An 11,368-nucleotide genomic window follows, 5' to 3' on the forward strand; every position below is an offset into this window, starting at 1 on the left:
CAACTGGTGTAGAAGCTCCTAATGTCAGATAAGACTTAGAATTAGTCACTGCTTCTGGAGACCACACTGAAGAATGTGCCCCTTTGGAAAGAGCAGTACGGTTAGCAGTGATGGAGGAAGCATCTTTAATAAATTACCAATAGCAACTCAGAAAATGTTGCTCTTAGGCAGGTGAATTGTGTTTTACAATGTATTTTTACAAAGGTGAAGCAGAACAAATTTAATATGGGTGTGCTGTGAAAGAAATTCTGAATAAACCAGAATACGGTCTATGTTATCAATAACAAGCTGATGAAGATGGTCGGGGAACAGTTGAGACAGTTGAGGCATGGCACAGCTTGTAAGTGGCATTTATAACGGTCACTACTCATCTCCTCCTTTAACACAATGACATTGTATACATCCTATAGATTGAGTTTAGAAAAGATTGTGGCTTAAAAAATATAATAATGGTTCTAAGACCAAAAGGGAGGATAGATTTGTCATTGTTATTTTAGGTTTAATTCTCTAACCTATCTCCAGCAAGGCAAACTAATTTGTGGCTGAATCCACTTTCCAAGTGTTACTTAATGTAATCCATCATGGTTTGTCTTTTGGTTCCAGAAGAGGCTACGCAGAGCTTCTATGAGAGGTAATACCAGATATATAGTGATGGCACAAACAAAAGGATGGTGTGATGGCAAATTGTTAAAGAAATGAACAGTAATTTTATTGAAGTATAAAACAGGAAGGAGCCGAAGAAAGGACTTATATTGTCCTTAATAAACTTGAAGTTGAGAGCTACAGTAACCAAAGAACAACCAGGTTTAAGGACATTGAAATAACATAAGGAGATGTGTTCCTCAGATACCAACCTGCATATTCAGAGAAGTTTGGGGGAAAAAAAAAATAATTAAAAAACAAACAAACAAAGCTCCATAAAAAAACAATGCTATGACCTGCTGTACTTTAAAGGGATGGCAGGAATCTGATATTTTTGATATAAAACTACCACCAGCTGTAAAATCCAGAAAAGCCGCAAAGTGAAAGACATATTGGAGTGAGAGAACAGGATAAGCAAATATTTTGTTGGTTGGAGAGCTGTTAATTTCCCCAGGATGGCTTCTCTGGAGAAACACAAGCTTTGATGTTTCACGATTTCAGGGACATTAGCTGACAAACTGACCCTTGTTGCAACAGTACATACACATATCTAAGGACAGTCTACAGGAACATTCCTCTTCAGAAAGACGCAGTTCACCAACATGCGATCTTTAGTAGACTAAAGTAGTGAATTCTGCAAATAGGTTGCCTACCACAGGTTTCCCCACTTTCCCAAAAATATTCACTAAAGCAGACATTCATTTTATTACAAAGAGTTCATCAAGTGATGTTGGAACATCACAAGCTGACAATTTGTCTTTAAGTTGGCCTGCCAGGAATTCATTATTATTACTATTATTTTACTAATACGACTAAAAAACTATTTGCATAAAATTTAAAGTGTTTGTCAACTGTGGCTTGAATCTTTGAAGATGACTGCAAGTCCAATGTAGAAGGATTATAGTAGGGCAACGAACACTGTATTCATATGCCCTAATGGGGGAAGACTGTCTAAAGCAGGGCTTTCCAACCTGTGGCCCTCCAGGTGATGTAAAACTACAAGCCCCAGCATGCTTTGCCAGTAAACAACCAGTTGATAGCTGGAAGGGGATGCTAAAACTTGTAGTTTCACAACATCTGGGGGGGCCGCAGGTTAGACATGGCCTGGTCTACAGTGTATGTGCTCACTTGTTATGCCAATTAGTGGAACCTTCCTTTATTAGGCATGTTTCACTGGAATTTTGAACGAAAGTTTTTTATCTGCTTACATCAGAGATGTCTCAGTGTAAGCTTCTTTGAAGTGGGCAAGGCGACAATACACACAACAGTTAACAGAGCTATTGCAATAGCATATAGTATGTGCAAAATGTATATGAACTTGTATCATAATTCTTCATAGTCTTTCCCCAAAGCAGAGGTAATAATTTTTGTTTTTAGAAGTGGATATACAACAGGGGAAGTGACCTGACCAGTCCTATGATCTTCTCAAGAAGAGCTTAATATGAGATGAAATTCCCAGCATGCAATGAACAATTTGAATAAGTTCAAGCTTTGAAGAAAGGAAATCTTTTCTAGCTGCCGAGTATAGAAAAAGTCTGGAAGTTAGAGAAAAGCTGAAATGCCGGATAATTTAAGTTTGCAGCAGTCTTTGCCATAAATAAACCCCTCATGCATGTGTTTAGTTTGTCCAAGGGCATATTTTAAATCATTAAATGAAGAAAAACAAAATGAGAGATTTTAGCTTTACATAAAAGTGATTGTTAAACGCTGACAATGTGTAAAGGTAATTTATATGGAACATTCACACATTCCTGCAGGCAAAGGGATATAAAAACATTATGTGCAAGACAGAGGAGGAACAGTGTGATGTAGAACTAAATGGCTACTTCATTATGGAAGTTTCAGAGGAGAGTATAAACCAAAATAGAATAATCAGTAGTGCTGAAAGCAGCTGGTTCAACAAAATAAGGATGGTGACTTAAGATTTGGACGTAACAATTTGGATGGAAATAGACAAGATGGGCCTGATTCATTAAGGAACACATGTCCATTTACGTGGTGAATTTTGTGTTTTTTTCACTCTGTGCATGAGAGAAACTGAAACATATACGCCAAGGAACCACACAATACATGTTCACACGTAGATTACACTTCAAACACCCTACCGTTTAAAGTGCAGAAGGGCGAGGTAATGGGGCGTATGCACATGGTCAATGTACAGTAAGAGTGTGCCAAGCTTGAGTACATGCAGAATCATCCGATACAAGCGTGATAGTGAGGACGGTCGGGTATGTAAGCTAGAACATATCTCTGCAATCAAGAGCAACTGTAAAAATGCATTTTATGTAGACATTAGACATTTAATAACATCCTGATAAGTAACAAAAATGTCAGGTGACAATAATTGAATACTTTTTTTTTCCTGTGTGTTCTGCTGGGACTTTATATTGCGCATATGTACTGTACGTATGTTACAGTGTATTGCATCTGTCTCAATACGACAAGTGTCGAATAAGTAGAGCGGACCTACACCCATATTCAATAAGAGAAGTTTCTTCAGATCAGTCTGTAGTTGAATATGGACAGCAGTAAGCTCGAATTACGTGCATTTTTGCAAAAACACAAAAAACACACAATACGTTTGTTTTACATTCCTTAATGAATCAGGCCGATGAGTTTGATTGTATTTATGCTATGTAATGAAATGTTTAGCCAATTGGTTGATGTGGATTTTTTTGAGCAAATATATAAGTCCAACACAAGTGCACATTTTTTAGTAACTACAATCTCAATGATGAAACACAATAGGCATAGATGCGGTTATGTGTCCAATACAAGGGGCATTTCGTAGCAGATAGGTCACAAATGGAAGCTTGTCATGGCTATTTTCTAGCAACACTGCAGGCATTGGAGACAAACCCGTAACAGATCCAAATGCATACAACTTCCTTTGTTGATCTCCATAAAACAGCATATTAATCAGTCCTCAAATAGCCAGTGATGAATAGGAGGGTGGCATTCAACAGAGGGCTATATCCTTCGAAGACAAATAACAGACACACCTGGAAGTACAAGTTTTGATGCTGTTGCCACAGCTCCTTTTCAAGTTAGACTAAAAACTACAATTTAGGTAAAATGAAAAATAAAAGCAGTGCATAGAGAATAAGAAAACCTTCAGCTCAATGTATGCAATGGTAGGGATTTAATGTCAACAAGATCCTCATTGGGATATGTGAATCAGTCGTCATCTTTACATGATGTTTATACACATCAACTTAGTGCACAAGCACAGGATTTCAGGATGTATAGAAATATCTCAGAAGAGAAATAGTACTTTATGTGTCTACTTAATACCAGTACCAAGTAGTATGCTGGTATATTGTCCATGTGGGTATTGATTCAATAAACAACAAAATGCCCTAGATCATTGAACTACACTATATTATGGTCATTGTACAAAGAATCATTTACCAGACCAAGCAGAAAAATAACAAATGCTGTGATGTTATAAGGAAACCTGATGCACTTGCCTCTTTCCTCTGGGGTAATGCCGTACATACTCCCCTACGTCATGGGCAGCTACAGCAAGGACTTGTGGGTCATCAGAGACTTCCAGAAGCTTTGTTAGGATTCTACAAAATATTAAAAAAGCATAGGTCATTGCGGGAAGGTTTCATAGTACGTGACCTTTGTATTACATTAACCTTTTCTGACATATGTTGCAACAAAAAAATTACACAGTTGTTTTCAGTACTCCTCCTTACTATTGCAAAATAAAAATATGAAGTATTAGATTATATTTTGAACACAACATTTAAGCTTGCAACCCCACGTCAAGCTTGCAATATGGTTTTAAAACTAAAACATTTATAGAGTCTAAAGCTGTTTAGCTACTGGCGCTTGAATGCTACAATAGACTTGCATTTTTGTAAAGCATGCAACTGTATGTTTAAATAGAACCCATTCTTTTCAAAGCACATGTACTCTTTTGTGTTTGCACTTATGTCTGCATACAATTGAATTGCATTATTTTTAGATGCTGCTTGTTGCTTTTCGATATGTTCAAAGCATGTCAAATGCACTTGGGAAAGTCAATTCAAGTCTATGGGAAGGCATAGTGTACATGTCTACTAGGGGTTTACACAAGTGGTTTATCTACCATTGTACTGTATTTTCCCCACTATTTTTTATGGTCTAAATTTATTCCTATAGCCCATTCATGTCAATGGATTTGTGCACTACATGTAGGAATGAACAATGGGCCTTAGACAAGCACAGCACACATAAGTGGCGGTCTTTTAAGTTAATTTTTGTGCTGCATCGGGGATCCGAGCAGAACAGTTTTTATGTTAATGTTTTTTTCTAGTGGATTGCAAGAAGACCTCATTTGGATTTCAGTGTGGTTTAAAAGACCACCTGATTTGGCTTTTCCTTTTAGACTACAAATAAATGACATTTCTGTTTGGATTAAAAAAATACCAGAATTCCGTTGGATTAAAAGATGCAAAAATTCTCATTTGATCATAGTGGAGTAATAAAGTGGTGAGTAAGGGTAGTGGAATTGTAAAATGTGTATGTTTTGGAGGGTGGGGGGTGTCTTAGGGACCTCAAAATTATACTAGGGCCAATGGGGTGGCAAAGTTGTCACTGCAGGGGGTCCCTATTTTCTTCTATTGTCCTAGCCCAGGGATGTCGGGAAAAGTCCCATCGCCTTTCAGTAGTAGGCTGGAAGCCATTCTGCAAGAGGAATTTCTGCTTCCATGCCCCTTTGACGGTCCAGTCCCACACTGACCAGGCCTATTTCTGGTTCACAGTACGGATGTGAAGGTGGACACAGGTCCATTTGTACCACGTACAAAATGTGCTTTGACTAACTGCACATGTGCAAAAACATGTACCCTATTTGAGTTGCACATAAAGGGCATTCTTTGTAAGTCCATAAATCTTAGAACAAGTTTATGTGTTGATAATGATGACAGCTGTGTGTTCTATAGTAAAACAAAAATACAAAGTAAATCCCCTGTAAGAGATCGAATTGCTTGACAAAAAAAAACTTTTTATGCTCTCAAGAAAAAAAAGGGGGGGGGGGGGGTGCACCACTGTCTCAATTTTCCTTGTAGTCAGGGAAAAATCACACAGCTTGATAGGAAAATTTATCTTTAAGAAACAGTTTAGTACAAACTTTAAATTGGTCCACGATTCAAAACAAATTGACAAATGCATAACATTTTTTTTGATCACTTGAGATATCTATTTAGATTGATACAGAAGAAATTCAAAGGTAATTTAAGCCTCTCTCTTAAAGTGAGCAGCTTTCATCTACTAAGCAAAATGAGCATTCTACGGACATCGCTACTACTCAATTTTCTTTTCATCAGGTTATAGTTATACAATGCTGTGCCAATCACTTCAGAGATCATGCAGAAAGAGTAATATTCAGACCGTCTACAGCTTCTTACAAAAAAGAACCTAATGACATAACCACATCAAATGACATAAATAAAATAGCATGCGGGCTGCAAGCTGCTCAACCCTTCGCTATTTAAATTCCTCAGTAAGTGCGCTGGTAAAATAATCTCTGTGGCCACATATTATTCTGCTAGGAGCATTGCGACTGCACATGGGTCCAGAACTCCACAGCTTTCAGACAGAATCTGGTTCATACAAACGTAGTGTACAAACCAGAGCAAGAATGTTTTCTGTTTCCATGCAGCAAACCTTAATAAGGTACTGTGCACATCATGTGTACTCATCCCCACATAAACACTGAACTTCCATCTTTAATACAGTTACTAAGCATAAACTTAGCTGATTGGTAAACACCTACTGGATAAATGCAAATATTGATTTCTCGAATGGATGATTTATAAGCAGATTTTATACACGAGACCAGAATGTAAACAAGCCTGTAGCCTTCAGCTGCTTTTTAATGTGTGCACAGTAGGGGAATATTACTCCTCACTCATTACAAGATAATCTCTAAATAATAACTTATTGTATAGCTACTCTAAATAAAATAACACCATACTTACAACATCACGCTGGATAGACAAAAAGTTTAGATCTCAGAGTCACTCTGCTACCAATACAAATAATCATTGATGTCATTCCATAGCTTAGTAATAGCCATTTACAGTTTAAAATCAACATGGGCTGTGTAAAATGCTATCTAATCACTACAACTGGTTTCATGGCTCCTAGCAGATTTTAAAGAAATTACTCTATTTGTAGTTATTGTAGCAATTCAGTGGGTGTCCCTCCACTGGCACCCCCACTATAATCTAAGTGCTGAAGTCAGGCATATGCACGTATTGAAATATAACAAAAGGTATTGAGGAAGGCAGTATTTTGAAATATTTATTTTTGAGAACAAGAGGACACACTCTGAAATTTGGAGTAAAACCAATTGATAACATAAGAACAAACATTTTTGCTCCTTGGAATAATCTCCACGTGAATGGGACTTATGAAGCAAAAGAATCCAAACATGCATGGGACAAACATGTGCCAATTGTTAAGGGTTTAACATAAAAAAGATAGAAGCAGACAAAAAGCTAAACAATAACATGCAAAAATAAATAAATAAATAAAAAAAACAACTAGCAATAGCCTCTGAATGTATACTTCTATTCCTATACTTGTGGGAACATTGATCTGTTTACACACCAACACGAAACGGACTATGCTAGGTAATGAAGGAGACCTTCCTAATAAACCCAGCATCAACATCTGGCATGTCCCAAGGAGTCACTTTTGTTGGACACAAAGTGTGTGTGTTTATGCAGAGGAAGGTAAAGTGTGTGTACTCCACCACTGTCCATTAGTGGAACTGTAAGCTCATTCACACGTTGGATTATGTGAAGTCCTCTACCACACCACAGAACCACCAGTGTCCTCCGTGCGCCGCAGGAAAAGGTGATTGCACCTTCCTCTCCTAAGTACACAAAACGGGAATCCGAGAGAGACTACCTTCTGCTGACAAAAGAAAGGTGGGAACAGTAATGTATGAAACCATCCCGATGTCTAAATATTAATATTCTAAGTTGCACTGGTGGTGGTTTTGCCTATAGCCTGGAAAGCAGTGTAGACAATTATGTCCCTGAACTTTCAGAGGAGAGTGGTTCAGACACCAACAACAGCAGTGATGAGATTGCAGGGAAGGGTACAAAAACAAAAATCACAGAGATTTGTTCTACACACAACAAATAATAATAATAATAATAATAATAATAATAATAATAATAATACCACCACCTGATGGCAACATTGTTTTAAACACAGAAGGCAGAAAAACTGATGTTGTGTCCGCCCACTTTCCAAAAACAGTGGTGACTCTAGAGTGTATCACTAAAAGCAGTACTGCGAGAAACTGTTCTCAAAAATAGCCCGACATATCAAGCATGTTCATCATAATGAGACTGAATTTGCCTGGGAACTTAAATTTCCCAAGCACTCGAAGGAAAGGCGCATACAATTCAAACATTTTCAGAATAGAGGCAACTTTGTTTTCAACTCCGATGTACTAAGGACAGGACGTGGTGTTCGGATTCCATGCAACCAGGAAAAGATATGGTGGTTCCCAAAAGTTTCAAGCACTGTGCCACTTGCCAAAACTTGTTTGCAAGAACTTACTTGTGGTGACATGAAGAAATGTACGCTAAACCAAAACTGCAACAAACCCAAAGCTGGCAACAAACCCAAAGCTGGCAACAGCATTTCTGTCTTTGTTTGACTTTGCTCAGCCTGCTACGCCTGACATCAATGGTAATTTCTGGAAGCTTTTGAACAACATGATCCAAGACAAAATTTTATTCACATTTATAAATGTCAGATGTATCATACAGATGGAGCAGCATCTCTACAATCGTATCAGATCAGTCTGTAAACATGGAATACATCAAGCAGAAATATTGAGAAATGAGAAGGCCACCATAACAGACCAGATGAGCTACCATGGAGATGGGAATGGGTGACTTTACCATTCCATCAAACTTTTTGCAAGTAGTAAATGCTGTGAGACTGGTAGCTGGCTACGATAATAAAACCAGTACATTCAAGACTCCCTCTCATTGGCACTGAAGGATGGCCATGGCTTACAAAAGGTTTTGAGCATTGTGGAATGCCAAACAAAGATGGAAGGTTGCACGGCTATACTGGAAAACACAGACGAGGATCTATGAGCCAAGTAGGAATGAGCTGATCTCATCGGCTGCCTTAAAATCTCGAAAATGAAACGTGCTTAATCAATTATCTGAAGAGGTTAAAAAAAAAAAATGATGAGAAACAGCAGATGTACCACAGCAATTTATCCAACCAGCCTTCACTTAAAAACTGGGCTTTGCTTGCAACGGTCAACCCTTGCACAGGTAGTCTTATTCAATCTAAGAAGGGAAGGGGAAAGTTTCTAAGATGATGTTAACTACCTTTTGTTCCAGATATATTTTGGATATCCCCGAAGAAGCACAAACACTTTCTGAGACTGCAAGGACTTCACAACTATTGAAATCTGATGAAAACGAGGTAGGATAGTTCCAAGCCTGCTAGCAGCAATGAAAAGTGCAATGAAACTTCTTGCCTTCTTGCAGAGAAAAGTGAAGTATGTGGAGTGGCCACTTAAAATGTCTGCATGTTTGCAAGACTAGCTGCTTTGTCATATTTCAGAGGTCCTGATTGTATATGCATTTTGTTTAGGAATGTGGAGCTAAAAATCCCCAAATACTGTCTTCCACGAAGCTTAGGATTTAATAAACTGGCAGACATGATTGGACACAGCATCACGATGCACCCACAATATTACCGCCTCCCAGAAGTACCTTCCAACTTGCCAAGACCACCAAACTTTTAATGACTCGAGACTGCCGGAATAAAATAATAATTTGAAAGAGATGAACACTGATTCAGCAGGTAGGTTTGAAATCTCATATCTGATATATGGATTTGAATCCTACCCTTTAAATCGATTGGTTATACAACCATATTTCTTTAGAACTAGTCCATCTAAGGAGTGTTGAGTCTGATTCAGGGGATTGCTCATCTTCTGAGACACAAGTGGGCATACATTTCGTTCAAAGGGAAATGATGAAAGGATCTAGCAACACGAGACCAAAGCACATCCAAGGCTTCCAAAGATTGGTGCAGCCCAATATTTTGTTACTCATATCATGTTTTCTGTGTTTCTCAGAGTCATCAGTAATGGAATTCTGTTTTTTTTCCGGTAGTAAAGAAGTGTCAATAAACCTGGGATATGGCGGAGATAAAACATGTGAAGAAGCAAATTATGAAGTTTATTCAGACATACTGGGTGCATGGAGAGCTTTATTGCTTCAAATGTATAATGGCTAAGATGCGGAAATCAGAACTGATTAGCTGTGAAATTCTACAGCTATCAAGAGAAATAAAAATAGTTAAATTGATACACAGTGGTTGACCATGACCTGTTTTTAACTAGCCATGGCAAGTTGTTGCTGTATACATGTTCATGGATGTCCTCAGATGGCCAGAATGCATGAAACAGTTCCCACCAGGCAGTGAAATGTCAATGTTTAAGTCTAGGTCAAACTGAAAATCTCAAGTGATAGCTACAATGACAAACAGCTCCTAAACATTCCCATTTTATTGTCCTGTTGATTGGGTATTAGGAAAGGGGTCGTCCCTATGAGGCATGTTCCTGACATGGGTCCTCACGATGCAATAAAAACGTGTGTGTGCGTGTTCTGTCTGCTCTGCAAAATGAATAAATTCTCCTAGCAGTTTAACAGGTTTTGACTGCTTGCTTAGATCACTCTAATATACTGTAAAACTAATTGCATTAAGGTAGAATGTATATTACATACATAGTATCATTTTAACTCCTAAAACTGTTTTCCAGATGCCTAAGCTCTCTTTCTGCATAGACAGACCTATGGAAAAAAATTGGTCTAAAGTTTATTTTATTAAAAGGTATAACGCACACTGGCACTTACTTCAAGAGTTCATAATTCTTCTCATTTAATCTCGCAGCATTCTCTCTCCAGAACTTTTCCGATTTGTGGACTGGGCTCCATTCCAACCTTCCTGACTTCAGCTCAGAGCTGTACTCATCAAATGAACTGCAAGTAAGCAAAGGATAACCATTACACTTTTACCATCACTGTAACAGGCTTAGAAAAAAAACATATATAGATATATATCTATCTATATATCTATATCAATTTATATATTTTCATTTTTGACGAATATACACACACATTGTATACCAGCCTGCTTTGAGCACTGTATGTATCTACATATGTATCTGTGTGGGTGTGTATAGTTTGTTTTTTTCCCCAATGTTGCGGATACATATGGATTCATCCATTTGATATATAGACTGGACACCTTGCATTATTGCTGCCTTTACTTGAACAAGCCCAACTGAATAAATTGCATTATAAAAATGAATTGGAATATATTTATATGGATGATCCTTAAATTAATTTTTTTCATTATCTCAGGAATTAACTTGATAACTTGTTTGTCCAAAATATTTAGATTTCTTTCTTTAAACACTTTATCTAAATCTTCATTTCTGAAAGATTCAATTGAGATGTTCATCAGCACTATATCTTTGGTGAAATATTTTCTCTTAAACATGTCATGCCCCGCCATAAAGGTTATTTACGGTATATTAGATTATATTCAATTTATTTTAGCTCAAATATTTAAAATTCAATCATACATTTTACTGTCAGAAAAAGGGAGTAGCTATAGGTAAAACTGTGGCTCCCAGTCTAGCCAAACTATTCCTAGGACGTTGGGAAATGGACAA

General features: G+C 37.5%; 1 protein-coding gene across 3 annotated transcripts in view; it reads right to left on the bottom strand.

Annotated features, from left to right (window-relative positions):
• Positions 1-11,368, bottom strand: part of ATP6V1H (ATPase H+ transporting V1 subunit H) — a 76,435-nt gene that overhangs the window by 15,359 nt on the left and 49,708 nt on the right. For all 3 annotated transcript variants that reach the window (XM_075213512.1, XM_075213513.1, XM_075213515.1), the window contains exons 12-13: positions 10,545-10,670; positions 4,113-4,214 (exon numbers count right to left, since the gene is read on the bottom strand). In XM_075213512.1, the coding sequence (XP_075069613.1) occupies positions 4,113-4,214; positions 10,545-10,670 (228 nt within the window). The remainder of the gene's footprint in view (positions 1-4,112; positions 4,215-10,544; positions 10,671-11,368) is intronic.

This window comes from Mixophyes fleayi, chromosome 5, assembly GCF_038048845.1.
Source record: "Mixophyes fleayi isolate aMixFle1 chromosome 5, aMixFle1.hap1, whole genome shotgun sequence".
Taxonomy (NCBI): domain Eukaryota; kingdom Metazoa; phylum Chordata; class Amphibia; order Anura; family Limnodynastidae; genus Mixophyes; species Mixophyes fleayi.